We start from the raw sequence: 25,655 nt of genomic DNA, 5'->3' as shown, positions 1-25,655 counted from the left end.
GGGCCCACTGCATCCTCTGGTGGGCCAGTCTAACCCTGGCTTTACACGTACTAGCCATGTGTAGTAATGTGCGAACTTGTGTTTTCAAGTCTGGCGTACAGGTTCGGAATTCTATGACTGCATGCACCACGGAAGCCTATAAGAGGCATTCTGTATTGCATTCCGTCATAATAGAAGTCTATGCTGGCCAGACAGAATGCAAAACAGGCGCCCGGGAGCTGGGCAAGTATAAACTAAACTGGCGGGGGCAGTGAGATTTGTTTCAGAAATTGAGAAAATAAACTGTGCCATTAATCGGAATGGGACTTGCAGAAAATCCATGCACATGCTGCATAAACAAGCCCAATAACGTGCAGAATAGATGTTTGCAGACATTTCTACAACAAATAAAACAGCTGTGTGTGAATGAGGACTAGTCAGTGCAAATGTTGTTGTCATTAGCTGTTCTAAAGTTGCAGGACATTGTGTGGTTCACTGCCCCAGCAACGGGCGGCCATGCCCAAGGGCTCTCTGTCGCGTCCCAGGTGTAGGAAATGCCGAGTAGTATAGTGCGGCCTATCTGGTTTTTTTTGTGTCACGGTGCTCCTAACTGGATACGGCTGGACCCCAGGCTTTGGCTCTGAAGCAGGGGCATAACTACCATAGTGGCAGACCATGCGACTGCTATGGGGCCCAGGGAAAGAAGGAGCCCAGTCTTAGTTAGGATTATCTCTGCTTCCACTGGAGGTAAAAACTTGGTCAAGACTCTACCCTCCTAAGGAACAACTTTTAGTAAATGAGGCAGTGGAAAAATGGGCCAAGGGTCATTGAAAATGGTTTGGGCAGAAAAACCCTTCTGTCCTGTGTGGGGGACCTGGTTTGATCCTTGCTATGAGGCCCTTGCTTCTCTATGTACACCAATGCTCCGAAGCAATAAATAGGGGGAATAATTGAGTGATTGGAAAGAATAACTTGAGTCAAGAACTTGAGATGAAGTTCAATGGAAGCTTTACTTTGAATAAACGTTTCTTCAAACCATTTACAGCAGGCATGCTCAACCTGCGGCCCTCCAGCTGTTGAAAAACTACAACTCCCAGCATTCCCGAACAGCTTATAGCTATCAACCTACAGCAGGGCGTTGTGGGAGTTGTAGTTTTACAACAGCTGGAGGGCAGCAGTTTGAGCATCCCTGGTTTACAGGTTCTAGCAGGCTTTAGCATGAACTGGCAGGCAAACTTAACTCTGCTTTATCTTTTTCTCTCACTTTTAGCTGACTTGGCTTCTTCTTTATGCTGCACTTCACTTTTTTTTGTTGGACTTATCTTCAGCCAAGGAATAGGTTAGAATCCTGGCAGCTCCAACATCGAGTCTCAACCAGCACAAACCAGAACTGCCTAACCTCCCTCTGGTAGCAAGCAGGACTGGCCCACTTCTGACCAAAGGGGGGTGGGGGGGGGAATTAAATGGCGAGTTCCATTCTGCTAACTTTAGCTCTGCTGTGTTTGCTGCCACCTGCTGGTGAACCAGGCACATTACACAAACGGTTACATAACATGATTATGAATGCACATTGTGGAGGACCTAGAAAGACATACATAAGATGACATTATATTAGCCCATTAGAGATCAGGACACCGGTACAGTGGGTCAGTATATATGTGTAATAGTCACGTACCAGGTGAGGAATGCCAGAGGGGGATAATGTCTCTGTATAGCAGATATGGTAGTGTCAACGGTGTCTCCTACCTTGGTACGGCTGGACGCCTGGATCCTGGCTAACTTGCAATAAATTGAGTGTAGTCTGTAGGAGTTATGGTGGAATTATTGAGATCCAGACAGGAGATATAATCCAACTCGTCTTTACTGAATGGCAGCTTTAAATCCATATAAGTTACAGTAATAGTCTTGGGTCCCAGCAGGTATTGGCAATATGTGGCAGGAATTTACATCTATTCTGCTTCTGATCATATGCCTAAAGAGTCTAGCAGGTATTAGTCTTCTGCTCTGTCTGTCTTCTGCTTGTAATGGGCCTGACTAGCTGAGGAGGAATTTGGCTTCTCCTGGACTTTGGATATGTACTCACAGCTTGGCTCACAGGGAATGCTTCTTCCTGGAGGCTGGAGATGGCTGCTTTTCTTGTCAACCAGCTGAGGCTGATGGCTCAGGCTGGGAAGATGGATCCTTGCCTCAGCTGAGGCGGGATCCAGGGTTGGGATCCCTTGTTCTGGGAACTCCTACTAACACAACCTACCCCAGCAGGGGGTGGCTGGTACACTGACTACACTTCCTTCTCCTCCTCATGAGACAGGACATGGGAACGTCCCACTTCTGCTCACACAGGGGAGCCTAGACTGGAATGGACTATTCCAGACTAGATATACTACCTAACCTTGGTCTGCTTACATATTGCTGCCACCTGCTGGCCGACAGGGAAATTACAGTAAATACATGATACAAGCCTGGAAAATACATATACAGGAAGATGCAAAGCAAGATTACACAAGAAGACAATACATACACACCTAACATGTTGTAACAGGGGAACAGAGTTCTTAGTGACATACTCTGGGTTGTTATACAATAGTGGTAACACCACAATGGGGTATTACACCCCTCTTTATATAAGAGTAGTTGATTAGGTAAAAGAAGTAAGAGAGGGATGGTAAAGTGCAATAGTAAAATGTAGCAGCAATCGTTCCCAAAGTCTAAGCAAGGTGCAACAGTGCGATTTAATGGCAAATCATCAGGGTCCAATGTATGGACAACCGCAATCTGAATGTTGGAATTATATCAGTGCTGATCCGATTGTTATTTTTCAGTACTGTATATTCCTGAGTATAAGACTACTTTTTAACACATGAAAATCTTCTCAAAAGTCGGGGGGTCGTCTTATACGCCGGGTATGGCGGGCGCTGCAGTGCCGGGACGCCCAAATTATCAACAGAGAGAGCCCGGGCTATTGCCTTGTATCCCCAGCAGCTGAGAGCTGCGATGTAACCCACGGCATATGCCCCCCCTGCGCTGTACCTTGTATGCCTCCCCCCTGCTCTGTACCTTGTATGCTCCTTCTACCGCCATCCTCCCGGGCCGCTCGCATCTCGCTCCTACGCATGTGCGAGATTTCATGCGGCGAGCGTGGATACACGGGATCCTCACGGCCGCTCGCATCTCGCTCCTGCGCATGTGCGAGATCTCCATGCGGCGTATCTAAGTGCGGCACAGATGTGCATATGTGAATATGAAGAATAACATAACAAAAACATGTTCAGGGTATAGGTGGCACATGTTTAGGGTCTGGGAGGCAGGGAGGGAGGACAAGGAAGGTGGTGGGATGCAGGGATGGTGGTGATACCATGGGATGGCGGTGGTACCTAGGGATGGTGGTGGGATGCAGGGATGGCAGTGGTATCTAGGGATGGGGGTGGGATGCAGGGATGGTGGTGGGATGCAGGGATGGCAGTGGTACCCAGGGATGGTGGTGGGATTCAGGGATGGCAGAGGTACCCAGGGATGGTGGTGGGATGCAGTAATGTACTGCTGTGTGTTGAAAAAGGGGTAGTCTTATACGGCGAGTATATCCCAAACTCTATATTTTCAGTGTAAAAGTTGGGGGTCGTCTTATACGCCCAGTCATCTTATACGCCGGCATATACGGTAGTTATACTGTCAATTATTCTTAGTTCCAAATAAGCGCGTATATAGATGTTATAAGTCCTTCAAGACAGGAAAGACTAAGTGCCACAGTGAGGAAGGGGTTATTTGTAACATCCCCGAAATGCGTATGGGTCATACCTTGCCCCGGCATGCTGGTTAAAGAAGTCCCTCTGGATCCGAAGTAAAGGACTGTCATACCGGAGAATCGACAACCTCTGGAAAAGGAGCTCCGATAACAGACGATTTGAACAAGCGCATGATCAGCTGAGACTAGCGCGCAGTCAGCTGACTTCCGGTTCATTACCAATCATCAAGCCCGCACAGAGACAGGGGAAACATCGACAAGACTAAGGTAATACCGATACAGTAACAACAAGAGGTGGGACGCCACCACGATATGTAATTACACTGTGGCACTTAGTCTTTCCTGTCTTGAAGGACTTGTAACATCTATATACGTGCTTATTTGGAACTAAGAATAATCCACAGTATAACTACTGAAAAATAACAATCGGATCAGCACTGATATAATTCCAACATTCAGATTGCGGTTGTCCATACATTGGACCCTGATGATTTGCCATTAAATCGCACTGTTGCACCTTGCTTAGTGCATGGACTGCGGTCTTCTATAGGTTGGACTTTGGGAACGATTGCTGCTACATTTTACTATTGCACTTTACCATACTGCGGTTGCTCGCTAATCGGACTGTGACCATTGCTGCTACTAATTGCACCATCTGATTTTGTTTTAGCACTTACCGTTTTTATTCATATAAAGGTTTATGCTGCCATTGTTATGAATTATTGCTGCTATTTATGTTTTTAATACTGCTGTCTATACTAATGATATTTTAGGAAATAAATGACATTTAATTAAGCTCCATTTTTGACTACATATTCTGAGTGCCTGGTCTACCTTTTTCATATTGATTACTTCTTTGTGGTTAGGTGGGCCACTAAGACCAAGAGCACCTGATCCAAATTATTCAGCTATAGTGATCCACAGATACTTTGTTTATGTTCTATATTCTGCATTTTTCACGCAGCTATGGTTCCATAAACGTGAATGGGGCTGGCATGAAAAACACATTGCATCCGGATAAAATGCATTTTTCACTGATGGTTGCTAAGAGATGTAGATTGTTGCTCTTCAGTTGTTTTTTTATCACGTGCGTGAAAAACGCATCCAAAACTGATTGTGCAGAAAAAACTGAAATACATAACGCAATCGCAGACAAAACTGACTTAACTGGTATCCAAAACCATCAGTTTTTCCTGAACAGATCCTGACACAATCCGTATCGTTCGTGTGAAAGAGGCCTTAGTGGAGGCCAGGACACGGCTGGGTTTGTAGACAGGATAAGACAGAAAAGGGTTAGAAGGGGAAGGTGGGGTTGTGGATGAGCGGGAAAAAGGATAGGTTGGGTTAATGGGGTTGTTCCACAAAAATATTCTACTGTTTTCAAACCAGCACCAGGATCTTAATACTTTTGTAATTAGATGTAATAAAAAAAAATTGCATAGCCACTGAGTTATTCAATAAAATGTATCTGTGTAGCGCCACCTGCTGTTTGTTTTTTTTCTTATTCTTTGACCTGCTCACTGAGATGGCCACACATGCTCAGTTTCATCCTTCAAGTGGCTACTGAGCTGTGATAGGGAGAGCATGGACACGCCTACTGAGCTGCAGCAGAAAAGACACTCCCTTTGAGCTGCCAGCTTGATATAAATCTAGCAGAGCATTGAATGGGGAGATTTCTGGATCCATGCGAGGTACAGGGCTGGTTCTAGCTTTGTTAGAAAGATGTTGTCATGTACTATATGATGTGTGATTTTCATTTTTTACATTAGTCGTGGTATAACCCCGTTCAGGTAGGATGAGGCGCATATGTACTTTTTATTAAAGGGGGTTTCCAAAAGTGAATAACCCCCACCCCCCTACAGTGCCGGGACCCGCCATATTAGCAATACTTATTACCTGGTTTCCTCCTGGATCCCTACATATGGTCTATGCATCTCCACGTAGGGGGTGCAGCCAATAGCAGACCACGGGAGTGACCCGCCCCATTGTGTTGAGTCTGATATCCACATGTGACACAAGAGGGGAGGTCACTGTAGCGCCTGCTACTGGATGTTGATTTCTGCAGGCAGGGTAGATGGGAAGACAGTGTGGAGTGATCCAGGAGGAAACCAGCGTCGGGGACCAGGTAAGTATTGTCAATATGGCGGGTCCGGGCACTGTAGGGGGGGTTATTCATTTGGAGTGGTGCCTTCACTGCTAAATCCAGACCTGAAGAACTGTCTGCCCAACCAGCCTTTGATAAAAATAATACCCACGGCAACTGAACCCACCGCCATAGTCATCCAGTTCAAGCAAGATATTAAATATATTAAAATGACTAACACAAAATTAGCAAACCGTTTTAATAATTTGTTTCAGTGTCAGGTTGCAAATTTAAAGGGTAACTTTCATGTTTTAAAAAAAAAAAAACTATTTTTGCATGTTGGGGTACTTTCACACTAGCGTTGTTTGAATCCGGCAGGCAGTTCCGGATTGCTCTCTATTCAGAATGCATGGGGATAAAACTGATCAGTTCTTTTCCGGATTTAAGCCCTCAGGGCGAAACTCAGCGCCGGAAAAGAATACAGCTAGTGTGAAATTCCCCTTTACTGCTGTAGCAGCATTATGCATAAAGCAATCTTTAGTTTCTTCACATACCAATGTTTTCCTTGATTTTCTCCCTTAGTTACGGCTGTTTAAACATTTACAATATAAGGGACCTTCTCAAGATGGCTCCTCTGCTAGTTCTGAGGCCAAAACTGCTTTCCCTCACTTCCCATACACACTTGCTGTAGCCAGCAGCTCCCTGCCAACCAATCAGATTGTATTACTGAGAGACACACCTCCTCACTCTGAAGCCTAATGCAGTGTGAAGGACCCGCCCCTCTGTCTTCCTAGCCGGAGACAGACGAGCCATAGCAACGGTCTTTTAAGGGAGCAGTGAAAAGGGACATAGGACATTAATGAAAGCAGTAATTATGAGGTAATTACAGATCTTTTGACTAGGGATCGACTGATATTCGGTAGTACCGATATTATCGGCCGATATTCAGGATTTTGTACATTATCGGCATCTAACCTTGCCGATGTACCGATAATGCGTATGAAGCGAATACAAGTGAGCGCTTCCATTATGGAAGCGCGCACTAGTATGCATCGGGTGTTGGGAGCGGGGAAGAAGAGCAGCAAACCTTTCCGATACTCGCCCTCCCTGGTCTTCTTTGATGGGGTCTACGCTGCACTGTCCTGACCCCGTACAGAGGGCCGGAGAACACAGGGGAGCGAGACGCCGGACCCGGAGATGAAGAGGAGCTGCGGCGCAGGAGAGGGGAGTAGTTATTATTATTTTTTATTCATCTGAGGTCTGATAGGGGTTAATAAAGGTCTGATATGAGGTCTGATAGGGGTTAATAAAGTCAGTGAGGAGGGGGGGGGGGTGTGGAAATTGGCATTTGGCACTAGTATATTATAAATGTAAATGATAAATTGACTACCAACTAAGGGCTTTAATAATTTATCATTTACATTTATAATATACTAGTGCCAAATGCAAATTTCCACCACCTCAGTGACTACCAACTAATATAATATATATTATGAGATATAAATATCGGTATAAATTATCAGCCTGAAAGTTCACAGATTATCGGTATCTGCTCAAAAGAAATCTATATCAGTTGATCCTTACTTTTGACAATCATTGACAGACTTTAACCCAGGTATACATGCCTAGCTCTAATAAACTAGCAAATAAATAAAAAAAATTTAGTTACCCTTTAAAGGGCAAAGAGCTAATCTGCCAATTTTTATCATTTTTTTTTCTCCTTTTTTGCAATTTTCTGCAAATAAAACTAAAAAATAAGAAAAAATCTATATAAAACCTATTAATATAGAGCCCCATGTGTCATGTAAATGTTTAAAAATATATATATTTTGGTAGCCCAAAAAGTTGATGTAGATTTCACTAATAATTTATGTCAATTTTGACATGTTATTGGTAGGGTTGCTGTGTCCCCTCTCCCTTCCAGTAAACACTGCAAAGATTTCTAAACAGTAAATAATTAAAAAATTATGACTTTTTGAAAAAATTGTCTTGAAATATTCCACGAAAGCCTTTATGCAGTGACTGGCTGACATCATCTTGTCTTATGCGGATGACTGCTCACATTGCCTTCTGTACATATCAGATGATTCACATCAACATAATTTCCAAAATAACTAACAGGCAAACATGAAGAGTACACAAAGCAATTGCCACAAGCTAATCTAAAACCCAGGTTAAGGGCTTGTTCACACGACCGTAAGGCCTTTTTAGTGTTTTGCGGGCCGTTGTTTCAGTAGTGTTTCCGGTTCCATTCCGTTTTGCCGTTCCCTTTTTTCATATGACGTATACAGTAATTACATAGAAAAAATTGGTCTGGGCATAAAATTTTCAATAGATGGTTCCGCAAGAACGGATACGAAAGACATACAGAGTACATTCCGTATTTGTTGTTTTTTTTTTTGCGGACCCATTGACTTGAATGGAGCCACAGAATTTGATTTGCGGGCAATAATAGGACATGTTATATCTTGGAACGGAATACATACGGAGTACATTCAGTTTTTTTTGTGGAACCATTGAAATGAATGGTTCTGTATATGGACTGTAATGCGGAACTCAAAACAACAGCCCATATATGGAACGCAAAAAAAACGTTCGTGTGAACGAGTGTGTGCGGACTAGGTCCTGATGCGTTACAAATGCGTTCAGTGAAAAATGCGCGATTTCGCAAAGTCATTCGCGTTTAGTAGTTCAGTTTTTATCGCGTGGGGGCAATGTGATTTAATGCATTTTGCACGCGCGTGATAAAAAAAAAACTGAAGGTTAACAAACAACATCTCTTAGCAACCATCAGTGAAAAATGCATCACATCCGCACTTGCTTGCGGATGTGATGCGATTTTCACGCAGCTCCATTCACTACTATGGGGCCAGTGTTGCATGAAAAACATATAGAACATGCTGCGATTTTCACTCAACACACAAGTACACAGCCCCATTGAAATGAATGGGTCCAGATTCCGTGCGGGCACAATGCATTCGCATCACGCATTGCACCTGCGCGGAATACTCGCCCATCTGCAAGGGTCCTTAAGGTGAAAACAACTTGGGAAAATATTCTATTCCCACCCCTATTTTGTATATATGATAAACTCCATTTTGTATCTCTCTGATAGAACTTAAAGGGGTTTAGCCATCACATACAATCGGACATATCGCTAGGATGTGCCCCCATTGTGTGATAGGTGCAGGTCTCACCTCTGGGACCTGCACCTACAATGAGAGCGGAGCACCGATATTAACGGAGGCTGTACTGCGCATGTGCAGCCGCCCTCCATTTCAATGGGGCCGCCGAAAATAGCCGAGCGCTGACTCTGCTATTTCTGTCTACCCCATAGAGATGAATGGGAGCACAGGCTGCGCGTGTGCGGTGTGCTCCCATACACTTGTATGGAAGGAGCGCTTGGTGGTGGACGGACCCCCGGAAACCCAGGGTCCTCCGGCCACAGCTCTCCCAGCTCAGTTCTCCGTGTAGCGATATGCTCCCATTGTATGTGATGGGAATACCCCTTTAAGCTACTTTTACATCAGCGTTTTTTTTATTCAGGTTTTGAGATACGGCACAGGATCTAAAAACCTGAATAAGACGCTTCCGTTTCATTTAATACATCTGGATCTGGTTGTATTAAATCAAAGTTCAGCAAACCAGATCCAACATTAAAATCATTGTAAGTCAGTGGGAGCTGGATCCGTTTATTTTGGTACAAAACAAAACTGATCCGGCACCATTGACTTACATTGATTTTCATGCCAGATCCGGTTTGTTCCGTTTTGCAGAGCGGACAGAAAACCACAGCTAGTGAAAGTAGCCTTAAAGTGTTGGCTGGGGTCACCAGTTCTGATGGATGAGTATTATCACAAGAAGTAGAAGCTCGCACATTCCAAGAAGCTGAAGTTATAGGGGGTCATTTATTATGCCTATATTACATGTATTTCTGGTGCAAAGGTCCTTTGCGCCGCAATCTGCAACTTTTCCCTGCTCATGCCATGTCTAGAAAAGTGGGTGTGGGGTGGAAGGCGACTGGTCGGCAGGCCCCTCTCATTCATCATTTTCTACGCCTGGTTTAGGTATAGAAAGTGGTCTAAATGTAAGACATCTAGGAAGCTTTCTTACATTTAGAAGCGAATGTGGATGCGCCAAAGTTATGTAGAGGCCGGTTCCTTTACATAACTTTGGTGGATCCACCGCCAGCGCAAGGGGTTATTAAGACCGGAGTCTAAACTGCTGGTTTTAATAAATGACCCCCATAATGTATTATGTGCCATGTGTTTCTATAGGTCCTTTTGGCTTAATAAGGGCTCATGCACAAGAACGTATATTCCTTTTTTTTTTTTTTTTTTTTTTTTTTTTTTTTGCGGTCCGTATGCGGAACCATTCATTTCAATGGATCCGCAAAAAATAAAAACAGAAGTTACTCCGTGTGCATTCTGTTTCCGTATGTTGGTATTTCCGTTCCGCCAAAAAATAGAACATGTCCTAATATTTGCCGCATTACGGACAAGGATAGTACAGTTCTATTAGGGGCCAGCTGTTCCGTTCCGCAAAATACGGAATGTACACGGACGTCATCCGTATTTTTTGCGGACCGCAAAATGCATACGGTCGTGTGCATGAGCCCTAACTCAGTATTCAGATTCTTTTCTATGAGATTTTATTGGCCACTACATTATAAGTGTCTTCAATAAATAAGAGTAAGGCCTCCTGCACACGAACGTTTTTTTACACGGTCCGCAAAAACGGGGTCCGTAGGTCCGTGATCCGTGCCCGTTTTTTCTTCCGTGGGTCTTCCGTGATTTTTGAAGGATCCACGGACATGAAAAATGAAAAAAAAATCTAAGTCAAGTTTGCCATTGAAATGATAGGAAAAAACGGACACGGATCACGGACACGGATGACAATCTTGTGTGCATCCGTGATTTTCACGGACCCATTGACTTGAATGGGCCCGTGAACCGTTGGCCGTGAAAAAAATAGGACAGGTCATATTTTTTTCACGGCCAGGAAACACTGCTCACGGATGCGGCTGCCAAACGGTGCAGTTTCCGATTTTTCCACGGACCCATTGAAAGTCAATGGGTCCGCAAAAAAAACGGAAAACGGCACAACGGCCACGGGTGCACACAACGGTCGTGTGCAGGAGGCCTTAGTTTGAATCGCACCGTCTTGGTCTCCAGCGCGCTGTATCTAATTGGGAACAGTCTGGCAGACCGGGAGGCCTGAGCCTCAGCCTAAAGGATTTTCTGAGGGCTCATGCACAGGGCCGTTGTTCGGCTGTTCCGTGCATTGGGGGACGCAATTTGCGGTCTCCAATGCACGGGCACCAACTGTGTGGCTGCTGCAACGGATCCAGACCCATTCGACTTGAATGGGTCCGTGGGCCGTCAACACCGCAAAAAAATAGAACATGTTCTACGTGCATCGGAGGCACAGAGAGAATGAAGTGGTTCCGTGCCTCCGTTCCGCACCGACCTTCTGGATTGCGGTCCCATTCAAGTGAATGTGTACATGGCCGGCACCCGCATATTGAGGACCCGCTGTTTGCAGGCCATAGTACGGGCACGGGGTGATGTTCCTGACATGACAAAAAACATAAAGTTCCCTTGAATGACTGGAGTGGCAGTCCGCACATGACTGCTACCACCCTATTTATCATATTCCGGATAAAAACCTCTACAATCCGAATATAAAAAAGGGGGTAGATTAGAAAATAAGAAGATGGCTGAGCGCTGTACTTGGCTGTCTCCGGCAGTCACATACAGAATGAACAGAGGCGCAGCGGTCACGAGGCCTATAGGGCATTCCGTCATAATAGAAGTCTATGGCCCGTGGTAACAGAATCCATTATGGAATTCTTAGATAACGCGAACACAAACGCCTATTCGCTCAACACTACTCAATCTACTTGCTATGTCACGGATTGGCTTGTTGGCTGTTTATCTTGCTGTGTGAAAAAATCAGAACAACTAATGTTATAGCTTTGTTTGAGTACCTCATAGAGAATATGTGGTTACTGTTTACAGTTACTGAAAGTGTCATTTAAAGGGGTTGTCTGAGTCTTAAAGGGAACCTGTCACCTTCACTACGCTGCCCTCACTGACAGACAGACCTGCTGATTTCAGTTGTCTGTCACTTTTGGGCTGGCAGTCAGTACTTAAAGGGGGTTATCCAGGAAATGATAATGATGACTTATCCTCAGGATGGGTCATCATTATCACATCAGCGGGGTCGGAGTCCTGCCACCCCTGACGATTAGGGTTGCCACCCGGTTGGTATCTCACCCGCTGGTAATTTTTTTTCTACTGGAAATTATAACTTATGTTAATATAGACTGTTACTAATGAGCGCTTTTATTATGGAACGCTCATAATTGATGGCAGAACTGGTTTTGTAATATATAATAAATGGTTATGCCTATAGAAAAATACACCTATTACCTGAAGGAGAAGCAGAGAAAACCAGAGAACTTATACCTACAGAAATTATTTCCAAGCGTCCTTTGGTGAGTGTAGACGGGAAGATTGGAGTAAGTACAGTCTTATTATGTGATGCAATTTAGGTTGTTTTTTTAGTTTATAAGAGTCCATGTGTGTGATCTATTCTATCCCAGCAATCTTTTGCTAATAGACTTTTACTTAGTAGTTATTTTATTAATATGTACTTTTTCTTTCAGGTAAAACCATGGCTGTGATTTTGTACGTGTGTCTTTTTGCCGCCTCGTGTCTTACCCCTGCTATTATTGGTGGCGGACATTTAATCGGTGGTTATTCCAATGCTGATCCCAATAGACCGGATGTTCAAGAAGCCTCTCGCTTTGCTGTTAAGGAGTACAATAAAGTATCAAATGATGCACATATCTACAGAGCCCTAATAACTGTATCGGCCCAAACTCAGGTAATTGTAAAGAGAACAATGGTGCAATTAATGTAAATTTGCCAATAGCACTACGGTTGAGACAATGAGATCTATGTATTCATTCTTAATTTAGTAGATTTTGCAGCTTGGTAGAAAGAATGTTTTGTCTATATTTTCTATTCCTCATGATATTCAGAATCTAATTTCCTTTTCTCAAGTATAGGCCTCATGCACACAGACAGTTTTTTTTGCGGTCCGCAAAAACGGTTTCCGTTGTTCCGTGATCCGTCTAAGTCAAGTTTGCCTTTGAAATGATAGGAAAAAACGGACGCGGATGACAATCTTGTGTGCAGCCGTGATTTTTCACGGACCCATTGACTTGAATGGGTCCGTGAACCGTTGTCCATGAAAAAAATAGGACAGGTCATATTTTTTTCACGGACTGGAAACATGGATCACGGACGCAGATGCCAAACGGAGCATTTTCTGATTTTTCCACGGACCCATTGAAAGTCAATGGGTTAGCGGAAAAAACGGAAAACAGAACAAGGGCCGCGGATGCACATAACGGTCGTGTACATGAGGCCATATTTAAATGAAAAAGTTAAGATGGCAATAGCTACAAGACCTGAGTAACACCCTGGCAGTCAGACCCTGATGACCATAGAGCCCTTGCTATATTCAGTCCAATATAACTAAAAGGGGAAGAACGTCTGATAGTCCCTACGCAAAATCTAGACCAGGACCACATAACCCTCTTGCACCATTATAGAACTGGTGTCATCCTATGTCGGGCATCAAGGCCTGGATGTGACTACAACTTTGGCACCCACCATAATTATTTCCCTGGGGCGACTGGTTGTTGTGGCAGCAATTCAACTGTATTTTGATTAGAGATGAGCACATTTCTTTTTTTTTCTTTTTTTCTTAGAATTTTTTTATTTAAAGAACATAACATAACAAGGTACATATATAGGTATCTTGAACGTCAAGCATGGCATTGAGGTTATACATAGTGATGTCGCGAACATAAAATTTTCCGTTTGCGAACACAAATTTCCGCAAATGTTGCGAACGTGCGAACCGCAATAGACATCAATAGGAAGGCGAATTTGAAAACCCACAGGGACTCTTTGTGGCCACAATAGTGATGAAAAAGTTGTTTCAAGGGGACTAACACCTGGACTGTGGCATGCCGGAGGGGGATCCATGGCAAAACTCCCATGGAAAATTACGTAGTTGACGCAGAGTGTGGTAAGTTGAAATCGCAATGCAATTTATAGAACTTGAATTAATCGCATTGCGATTTTAACTTTCTCAAATCCGACAGTACATTCTAGCATGGAGTCATTCCCATGGTGATGGGGACGCTCCATGAGCACGGAAGTCGGCAGAAGTTCTAATGAAATCGCAATGTGATTTATAGAACTTGAATTAATCGCATTGCGATTTCAACTTGGAGCTTCTGCCGACTTCCGTGCTCATGGAGCGTCCCCATCACCATGGGAACAGCTCCATGCTAGAATGTACTGTCGGATTTGAGAAAGTTGTAATCGCAATGTGATTAATGCAGGTTATATTAATCGCATCGCGAATTCAACTTAGAGCTGCTGGGTTCCTAATGGTTGTTTTGCTAGAATATAATGAAGATTGAGAATATAGTACTGTATTCGTTATATTCGTCAATTCTAGCAATACAACCATTAGGAACTTAGCTTTAAGTTGAATTCGCAATGGGATTAATATAACCTGCATTATTCGCATTGCGATTACAACTTAGATCTGAGTTCCTAATGGTTGTATTGCTAGAATTGACAACGAATATAGCACTATATTCTCAATCTTCGTTATATTCTATCAATATAACTGTGGCGAAACCAACCTCGCCACGGTGTTTTGGAGGGGGCTGTTTACCAGCCTCCTGCCCTGGGATTATGGTCCCTTAAGTTATTGGGTCTTAAGGCACTTGGGACGGAGCCCTCTGTCCCTGGATTGCATCATTTGCCTTACTTGCTTGGATGAAGCACATGGTGAGAACAATAGATAGCGGCCATTTTAGCTCACAGACACTGTTCTGACTTTTCAACACTGTGCTATCTTGCCTGTATTTGGTGCACAGAGACCACTGCTGACCCTCAAGACGGAGCCTTGTCTCATTATTGGGGGGATTCCCTGTATGCTGTTGGAGACTGATTGCCAGGAGTGTAAGCTGACTGATACGCTTTTCCTGTTCGTCTGCTGACAGCTATTCGCGAGGTTCCAGTTTGGAGTGCTATTTTGTATCCAGTTCGGGAGGTTGGTGTTCTGCAGTAGCTGTGCCTGTCTCTCAGAAAGGGGCATATCGCCTAAACGTATTTTAACCCCTTGTCTGCTGAAACGGTCCGTTACAATAACCATTAGGAACCCAGCTCTAAGTTGTAATCGCAGTGCGATTAATATAACCTGTATTAATCGCATTGCGATTACAACTTTGTGACACTGCAGCTTCAGAATTAATCTAAGATGGATGCTGTCCTTGCTTTTTGATAGGCGGTGGGAGGGTCTGGGAGGGAAGGTCTGCTGCTGATTGGCTGGAATGTGTCTGCTGACTGTGAGGTACAGGGTCAAAGTTTGCTCAATGATGACGTATAGGAGGCGGACCAAACATCGCATATGTTCGCCCGCAGCGGCGAAAGCGAACAAGCTATGTTTGCAGGGAACTATTCGCCGGCGAATAGTTCGGGACATCTCTAGTTATACATGATATGATTCATTCCATATTGGTATATACGATAATAACATATGAAGGCATATACAGTGGTTCAATATAATTGTGTTTCTGGTCACACGTTGTTGTTTAAACATCCGACATTGTTAAAGCAACAGAGTAAGTTTCGAAGTCATCCTAGCTATCAAAGATAATGTGGGTTTCTCTATACATTAATCGGGGTGTCTAAATTCGTGCCATAGGCGCCATTGCTTTTGAAATTTGTTATGATTGCGGGCTTCCCAGGAGGAAAGTTCCTCAAATCTGTATAATTGGTCAATTTTTAACTTCCATTGTTCGAGGGGAGGGGGTGAAGTTGATAACCAATATTTTGGGACTAGAAGACGGGCTGCTATCAGCAGTTGTTTAAAAAGGAAAGGAGTGAGAGATGGCTCTGTATGATCATCTAGGTTAAGTAATTCTGTCAGAGGGGACATCTGCACCTTAGTGTGGCAGATTTGGCTGCTTATATCAAAGATTTCTCTCCACCATTTATTGATTATAGGGCACGTCCACCATATGTGGAGGAATGTTCCTCTATTTTCAAGGCATCTCCAGCATCTATCTGTGGCTGTTTCGGAATACAGAGAGGTTATATCTGGTGTTTTGTACCACCTAGTTAGTATTTTATACGCAGCGGGATGACCTATGGGGGGATAAGAATATATCTGGTAGAGTAAGTAATGGGAAGTCTTGGCCTAGATCTCTTTCCCAATGTCTAATGAAAGCTGGTTTAATGAATATGGAGGGGTTGTTCAGTCTTTTATATAATTGTGAGATTAGCCTTTTTGGGGGGCTAGGGTTGGTTATAAGCGATTCAAACCATACTAGTGGCCGAAACCAATCACTGCTGGATATATGTTGCGAGATATGAGTGTATATAAGATATGGCCGGTAAGGACTGTTTGTGTGGAGTGAGTGTTATCTGGACCTCTTTAATGGAGAATATTGAACCTTCAGGCTTAAAGAGTGAGAAGATGGTTGTGGTCGATTCCCTCACTTCGCGTGGTGTGCAATCGATTATTACAGGAAGAGCTGTTCCTAGAATGTCTCTCACTGAGAGAATTGGTGAGGGGAAGGGTATTGCGCAATGAGTGGACTGAAGCCATTTCCACACATTAAGGGTGGCTTGGATAATTGGAAAGGGTGACAAAGGAACATTAGTCATACTTGCATTCCCTAATAAAAGTGAGCGCAGAGGTCTGTTTACTAGTTCCTGTTCCATCGCTACCCAGGATTTGGCGGTTAGGGGTTCTGAGCCATTCAATTGCTCTGGATAACAGGACTGCCCTACTGTATAGTTCCGGGTCCATAAGGCTATTCCACCCGTGTGTTTAGGGTGTGAAAGTAAGGAATAAGATAATCTCGGTTTCTTTTGGTTCCATATAAATGATCTGAATAGTTTCTTAAGGGAGTCATAATAAGATTTAGGAATATGGATGGGCAAGACTTGTTGAAGGTTAGTAAGGCAAGGCAATATCAATGACATTAAGAGGTTTTTGCGTCCAAACCAAGATATGGTAGGAATGTCAAGTTTATGTCAGCTGTGATGGATTGCAATAGGGGTGAGTAATTAAGTGCAAAAAGTTCAGATGGGTTGGGGCTTATTTTGATTCCTAAATAGGTTAAATAAGGAGATGACCAATCAAATGGAGAGTTATCTTTATGCATATCACTAGGGATTTTTGTTTATTAATTTTAAAATTGGATAGAAGGCCATAGGTATCAATATGTTTTTGGATTATAGGAAGTGAATTTTTCGGATTAGAGGTCATGATCATAATATCATCAGCGAAGGCCGCAATCCTATAGTCATGACCCCCCAGCGTCACTAGAGATGAGCACATTTCTTAAAATTCCTTCTGTGTTCGATTCGCCAAATTTTCTCTCTCCTATTTTCAAAATTCGGGAAGAATACAAAATCAATAGAACCTATTTACTCGTCTCTAATTTCCATCAATTTCATAGCTGTCATTTTTTTTAAAGTAGGAAGAAACTGTAGGGCCTTGAGGAAAATACAAGCATCTCTTGAAGGCAACCTGTCACCGTGTACATGCAGTCCAATCTGTGGACACCGTGGGCCAGATTTATCATTACACTTACATCTTACTCCACTTTCACATATGGCTAAAGTCCGTTTTAGCCAAGTCAGATTTATGATCGGCCCTTTAAGACTGTAATAAATGTGGTTTGACGGTAGCATTTTATCCGTCAGTAAGCGGCTTTACAAAAGTTGCATGTCTTTACGAAAAAGTCGCATGTTCTTTTAAAAAATCGCATAAGATAAGCATGGTCCGCACTGGAGTGTTTTTTTGCGACTTTTCAAATTTTCGCAATAGTAAATCTGTCTAGAGATTCATTTACATAAGAAAACACGCCCATTTTCAGAAAACTGGCGAGCATAGCGCAGAGCCAATAAAAGTTGCAAATTTTTGCGCAGTTTAAGCGATTGTGTAAAAATTTGCGACTTTCTCACTCCATTATTCTGACTTGAGCTAATGATGAATCTGGCCCCATGGTACAGAGCAGGAGGAGCGGGGCAGATTGATATGTACAGTAGTTTTGCTGAAAGATTCACTTAAATTCCTTCTCTTTCCATGATTAGGAGTCCGGTGGGCGGTATTACTTTCTGATCAACACCATACGCACTCGTATAGCAAAGCCTATCAATTACTGAATACTATTGATTGGAAGAGCAGGAATTTAGAAAGACCGGGTCACCTTTATTTTTTAACAATTAAAAGCAGATAGTGAAACACATTCTCTAATTCCTAATCTGTTTTCATTTTCTGATTGTAGATTTTTTTATTGTTTTTATTTTTTATTGTCTGTATGATTACAACCATTTTGCCTTACCTGCCCTTAAAGGGGTATCCCAGGCTCCTGATATTGAAGACCTATTCTCATGTTATGAGAAACAAATGTGTAGGAGCAGCACTCAACGGTCTGTCCTTATTGTAGGGAGTTGCAACAGCCCCGCACCAGCCGCGGATCCAATCAGACAGAGAATACGTGAAAATCAAACAGCGGTGGCAGCATCTCCCATCATTCCATCTTTATTAGGACTTCACAGCAAAAAAAAAAATCTGCAAAATCAGCAATGTTTCGGCTGTACAACAGCCTTTGTCAAGCATGCTTGACAAAGGCTGCTGTACAGCCGAAGCGTTGCTGATTTTGCAGATTTTTTTATTTTTTTTTGCTGTGAAGTCCTAATAAAGATGGAATGATGGGAGATGCTGCCACCGCTGTTTGATTTTCACCTATCCTCATGTTATGTCATTAATGAGGGTCTGACGGCCTGCTCTCCCCCTCACACTCCAGTGCTGGAAGTAGAGCTATGAATAGAGCCAGGTTCAGTTGCTGTTTGCATACTTTCTTCCCAGAAGAGCATTACCTGGCCAATTAGACTCCTCACGCCATTAAGGCGCTCCCCATAAGGATATATTCTACTCTCCTGGTCCATTCACAGCGCTATTTCAAACGGAATAGCCGATCAGTCAGGGTGCAGGTATTGGACTCTTGCCAATCGGATGTTAATGACCTATCCTGAGGATAAGTCATCAATATCAGGAGCCTGGAAAACCAATTTATCAGCATTTAGAAACATACTTTGAAGTAACTACAAGGACTATATGGACACAATGAACTGTAGATGACACACTGGCCCATATGATGCTGTTTTCTAAACATAATCTGTGACCTATGCAGAGGTCATAATGTAGTGAGGGGGACTAGATAAGCTGTGTGCATGGCCTACTGTGAATGGTGGATCTTGTGTTATCCGTCATTGTAATCCTGCCTATAATGATGCATGCTGAAAAGTGATCTCTACAGAACAGTTACTGATATGGAAAACTCAAAATAACATCACCAAAAATTCTTAAAAATTGTTAACCTAAAAACGTGATTTAAACAGATTAATTTCCAATCATTTTCATGATGACCGCTTCCCTTTTAGTTATTGTATATTCTGACTTTACTGTCATTGTCCAGTAAGTAAAATGTATTTACTACTACCACACAGGCTAGTGGATTTCGTAACATATGTATGATTAGTAAAATTACTTGCTCAGTATTTTCTTATGTTTATTATTAATTTTTATGTAGGTTGTTGCTGGAACGAATTACAAATTGATTATGCAAATTGGGAGAACACCATGCCGAAAAAATAATGTTGGTGATGGTGACAACGGCGGTGGCTGTGATGTGACCAATTCAAAAGTGTCGCAGGTAAAGAATCTTTATTAAAACCAGGGTATTGTCATTCATATGATTCTGCTTATATTAATACATACTTGGATGTGTCATTAAAAGTGCAAGGTAACATACATAGTAACATAGTTTATAAGGCTTAAAGAAGACATCTGTCCATCCAGTTCGGCCTGTTATCCTGCAAGTTGATCCAGAAGAATGCAAAAAAAAAAATCCTGTGAGGTAGAAGCCAATTTTCCCCACTTTAGGGGAAAAAAATTCCTTCCCGACTCCAATCAGGTAATCAGAATAAGGCCTCTTTCACATTGCGGATCCGCAATACACGTGTGCCGTTCTGTGGGCTTTCCGCATCACGGATGCGGACCCATTCACTTGAATGGGTCTGCAAATCCGGAGATGCGGAATGGTGCGGAACGGAACACTACGGAAGCACTACGGAGTGCTTCCGTGGGGTTTCGTCCCGTACTTCCGTTCATCAAAAAGATAGAACATGTCCTATATTTTTGCGGAACGGCCGGATTGCAGACCCATTCAAGTGAATGGGTCTGCGATCCACTGCGGCTGTCCCACGGACTGTGCTCGTGCATTGCGGCCTGCATTTTGCCCAGTGTGAGAGAGGCCTAACTCACTGGATCAATGACCCCTCTCTAGTAGCTATAGCCTGCAGTATTTTTACACTCCAGAAATACATCCAGGTCCCTCTCTAGAAGCTATAGCCTGTAATATTATTACACTCCAGAAATACATCCAGGCCCCTCTTGAATTCCTTCATTGTACTCACCATCACCACCTCCTCAGGCAGAGAGTTCCATAGTCTCACTGCTATTACCGTAAAGAATCCTCTTCTATGTTTGTGTACAAACCTTCTTTCCTCTAGACGCAGAGGATGTCCCCTCGTCACAGTCCTGGGGATATATAGATAATGGGATAGATCTCTGTACTGTCCCCTGATATAGTAATTCGATCTCCCCTCAGTCGTCTTTTTCCTAAAGTGAATAACCCTAATTTTGATGATCTTTCATGGTACTGTAGTTGCCCCATTCCAGTTATTACTTTAGTTGCCCTACTCTGGACCCTCTCCAGCTCTGTTATGTCTGCCTTGTTCACAGGAGCCCAGAACTGTACACAGTACTCCATGTGTGGTCTGACTAGTGATTTGTAAAGTGGCAGGACTATGTTCTCATCATGGGCATCTATGCTACTTTTGATGCAACCCATTATCTTATTGGCTTTGGCAGCAGCTGCCTGACACTGGTTTCTACAGCTTAGGTTGCTGTTTATTAAAATTCCTAGATCCTTTTCCATATCAGTGTTACCCAGTGTTTTACCATTTAGTATGTACGGGTGACTTGCATTATTCCTTCCCATGTGCATAACCTTACATTTGTCAGTGTTAAACCTAATCTGCCACTTCTCTGCCCAAACCCGTAATCTATCCAGATCCCTCTGTAGTAGTATACTGTCCACTTCCGTGTTAATTACTTTACACAGTTTACTATGCAAGCCTTCTACAAGCTCATTAATTAATAAATATATAAAAAATAGGCCCAATACTGACCCCTGAGGTACTCCACTAGTGACAGTGACCCAATCTGAGTATGTACCATTAATAACCACCCTCTGTTTTCTATCATTGAGCCAGTTAATTACCCACATACAGACGTTTTCTCCCAGTCCGAGCATTCTCATTTTATATACTAACCTTTTATGTGGTACAGTGTCAAATGCTTTGGAGAAGTCCAGATACACGACATCCATTGATTCGCCGCTGTCAAGTCTAGAACTTACCTCCTCATAGAAACTGATTAAATTAGTTTGACATGACCGATCCCTCATGAAGCCATGCTGATATGGCGTTATTTGTTTATTTTTATTGAGGTGCTCTAAGATAGCATCTTATAGAAAACCTTCAAACAGTTTACCCACGATAGATGTTAAACTTACCGGCCTATAGTTTCTGGGCTCTGTTTTTGGACCCTTTTTGAATATTGGCACCACATTTGCTATGCACCAATCATGTGGAACACTCCCTGTCAGTATAGAGTCTGCAAATATCAGAAATAAGGGTCTGGCTATGACATTACTTTATTCTCTTGGGATACTGGGGTGTTGTGCCACCTGGTCCTGGCGATTTGTCCATTTTAATCTTTTTACGATGCCGCTGTACTTCTTCCTGGGTCAGACAGGTATTCATGATTCCAAATTCTCTTCACAGCACTACACTAAATTTGACAATTGTCATATTTAGTGTTAAGCAAAGCCAGCCTCAGATGCTTCATCCAAAGTCGCTTTGTTTAAACCGTCGGAATAATACTGTACGAAGATTCGTCTCCGTACAGTATTAGAATGTATAGGCTCCAAAAAGCTGAAGTTGGTTATTCATGAAGTCGCGCGTGATTGATTTTTAAAGCAGAAAACCACTTGAAACCGAACTCTGCTTCGGTTCCGACTTTAAAAATCAATTACCAAAGTTATTCAACAAAGTTACACGTGACTTTGTGAATAACTAACTTCGGCTCATTGGAGCCCATACATTCTAATACTGTACGGAGACAGATCTCCGTACAGTATTATTCCAAAGTTTTGAACAAAGCGAATTCGGATAAAGGATCAACACTAGTCATAGGGAAGAGCTAATCGACTTTGGGTGAAACATCTGAAGTCAATTCGCAAAAAACTTTGTTCCAATACTGTACGGACCAGGATCTCCGTACAGTATTAGAATGTATTGGCTCCAATGAGCCGAAGTTATTGCTTTGCGAAGTCTTGTGAGACTTCGCGTAATAACTTTATAAATTAATTTGTACTGTAGAAAAACATTTACCGAACTCGGGTGGTACCTTAGAACCGAACCCGAGTTCGGGAAATGTTTTTTTACAGTACAAACTAATTTATGAAGTTATAACGCGAAGTCTCACAAGACTTTGCGAAGCAATAACTTCGGCTCATCGGAGCCAATACATTCTAATACTGTATGAAGTCGATACGCTCATTCCTACTAGTCATATTACTAATTGCTGCTTCTACTTAAACCATTGGTGTTACCTAAATGATGCATGATACAAAAATAATGCCCCATGTCCTATATGTACAGCCAGTTAATTATCTCTGGAGCTCCAAATGAAGAAAAAATTGCACTTAAAGGGGTATTACAGTAACAGCAAATAAAGGTTATTCATTATTAAATTCAGATTTCCACTATACTTTTTGTATCAAATCAATTTTCAAGATCTCCGCTTGCAGTCATTCAATAAGAACCTGGACCATAATGAATCAAGCTGCTTATGAATATATTGTTGAGCTTAGTAAGAGCTGCAAAATCTTTTTGCAGTGAGCTCCCCCTAGAGGCAGCTGCAGGAAGACATCATTGTAAGATGTTACACTCTTGGGCCTCATGCACACGGCCGTTGTTTTGGTCCGCAACCGAGCCGCCGATTTGGCGGCTCTGATGCGGACCCATTCACTTTAATGGGGCCGCAAAAGATGCGGACAGCACTCTGTGTGCGCTCGCGCATGTCTCGCGCTACTTGTGGCTAGACCAAGAAGGCCTCAGTGGAGCCCATACATTTTACTGCAGTACGGAGAGCATGTTATAAACAATTTCTGAAACTAATTGGTTTCAGATAGAGCAGTCTGAGCCCGATTCGCTTAACACTAGTTTTAGAAATATTACAGCGGACTTTGTTTTGTGTAAAATATACAAACGCACATACATTTAGTTTCTTTAGATTTTTTTTTTAAATTTTTTTTAAAAATCTTTTCATTTTAGCTATTTTTTTTTGTATAATGGGGGGTGGGGGCTTCTGTATAAAATATACGCACCCATATTTTTTTTTTTTTTTTTTTTTTATTTAAAGCTTAATATGTCCAAACTTCCCCATGATCAATACCTTAGGGGGTCGACATAAAAGACATTACCTTGAAGTGGCTTGTAATATTTTAGCAATTTGAAAATATTACAGGCAGTACGGTGCCATAGAGTCAGCAATAGAAAAATAGGCTGCCAAAATGCGCTCTTTTGAAGACTTGCAATGTGCTCAGCCAGTAGATAAATTGCACAAATAGCATCTATTTTTATGGGACAAATATACGGTAATGGTTTTAGAAATGTTGAAAGCTTTTGTAACCGGAAACAAATTGTTAAGAAATTAAAAATATATATAATTTGTGTTTCCTTAAATATTTTTATGCACAGAGATCAGTCATATATAACATAGCTAGAGGATAACTTAAATAAATGGAATTATATTAATGTCTGTCATAAGCTATTAAAACCAACTAAGGGGGAGCGAGGGTGGCCCTTTACCAAATGCTTTTCTATTCTGGAAGAATCGGTTTAAAGGGAACCTGTCACCGGGATTTTGGGTATAGAGCTGAGGACATAGGTTGCTAGATGGCCGCTAGCACATCCGCAATACCCAGTCCCCATAGCTCTGTGTGCTTTTATTGTGTAAAAAAAAAAAAAAAAGGATTTGATACATATGCAAATTAACATAAGAGTCATATCTTACTTGTGTGACCAGAGAAAAGTCATATTTTCAAGCTCTGACTCATCTCAGGTTAGTTTGCATATGTTTCAAATCGGTTTTTATACACAATAAAAGCACACAGAGCTATGGGGACTGGGTATTGTGGATGTGCTAGCGGCCATCTAGCAACCCATGTCCTCAGCTCTATGCACAAAATCCTGGTGACAGGTTCCCTTTTAAATATTTTAAAATGAAGAAATGAACCAAAAAAATGACTTTGTTTTGTAGTTTTATGCATCTAATGTTGTGCTCTCACTTTCGCAGGTGTTTACTTGTACGCTTGTAGTCTATAAAACTCTACCACTACCTACATCAGAGTTCGAACTTTCTGAACACGAGTGCAAGTCTGAATCTGAGGACACTGGCTCTGAAGAATAACGAAATCTCACGCTCTACTTGTCCATGCTACTGAGGTTATGCTGAGTGAACTAGAATTCAGTTCTATTCTCATTGAACATTTTTTTCGTGTTTATTTTGTGTAGTGTGACCTGTATACAAACATATGTAATCAAAAATGGGAGGCATATTTCCCCAGTAGATGAATAGACCCACGAACATTTATCATCTATCCACGGTACAGGTCAAAAATGTATGACTGAGAGGGCTCCGACTGCTAGGACCCCCACGACCCAAGGGTCCCAAGACCTATGTCTGAATGGCAGAGTGCAAGTGTGAATGCCACTGCAATCTCCTCTGTGGGGCTGGCAGATATAGCTAAGCCCCGTACACAACAGTCTCATAGACAGGGGTCACTCGTTCACATTATAGCTCCATTCAAATAGGGGTCTTGAGGACCTCCACTTGCATTACAGTTGGTATTGTCCAAGCAATCCGACCCGAACAATCATACATCTATCAGTTATCCGGTGAATTACTCATAAATGGTAAAGGGGTAAAGAGATATGAAGAGTCTGCTTGTGGCTTCAGCGCTGGCTATGGCTATTGCTGTAAAATATGTAAATCATCATTAAAATATATATATATATATATATATATATATATACACTACTGAACTATCAAATAAAATAAAAATGAGAACATGAATTTTTTCATTGGCATATGAGCGCTCACACATCAACGCATCTTCAATACTGGATATCAGAAGTCCAAAATTCAGTATTTCATTCTGTCTTGTGTATTTTATTTTACTTAAAATCTTTCACCATTGTTAGTCTGAAGATAAATTACATTATAAACTTCCATACAGAATAAGTAATACAAGAAACACCGTATATACTGGCTATAGAACTGTTCTTTTCTCCAGGTAAGATTTTAAGATGTTTCTAGATAATAACCTGTCAAGACATAGATGTCAGATAGTGGACACTGTGTAAAGCTGCCCATACCCCTTCAATAGCTGTTGGCCAACAGTGATTTCTCCTGACTCCACCATACATATACAAGCTCACTCGGGGAAAGCGGAGAAAGCCAATGTCAGACATCTCTGGTTGGAAAAGCGAAGAATCTCCTGTTGAAATCTAATGTGTATGAGGAGCCCCTAACTCTTCCCCAAGT

At 42.3% G+C, this 25,655-nt stretch overlaps 1 protein-coding gene across 1 annotated transcript in view; it reads left to right on the top strand.

Annotated features, from left to right (window-relative positions):
• Positions 1–25,178, top strand: part of LOC122934348 (cystatin-2-like) — a 28,808-nt gene extending 3,630 nt beyond the window's left edge. The window contains exons 2-4 of the mRNA XM_044289748.1: positions 12,472–12,692; positions 19,507–19,629; positions 24,405–25,178. Of these exons, the coding sequence (XP_044145683.1) occupies positions 12,480–12,692; positions 19,507–19,629; positions 24,405–24,518 (450 nt within the window). The 5' untranslated portion in view covers positions 12,472–12,479 and the 3' untranslated portion in view covers positions 24,519–25,178. The remainder of the gene's footprint in view (positions 1–12,471; positions 12,693–19,506; positions 19,630–24,404) is intronic.
• The last annotated feature ends 477 nt before the right edge of the window (positions 25,179–25,655 follow it).

The sequence above is a fragment of the Bufo gargarizans genome, chromosome 4, assembly GCF_014858855.1.
Source record: "Bufo gargarizans isolate SCDJY-AF-19 chromosome 4, ASM1485885v1, whole genome shotgun sequence".
Classification (NCBI taxonomy): Eukaryota; Metazoa; Chordata; class Amphibia; order Anura; family Bufonidae; genus Bufo; species Bufo gargarizans.
The sequence above is the reverse complement of the archived record's forward strand: the minus strand, read 5'-3'. Positions and strand labels throughout refer to the sequence as shown.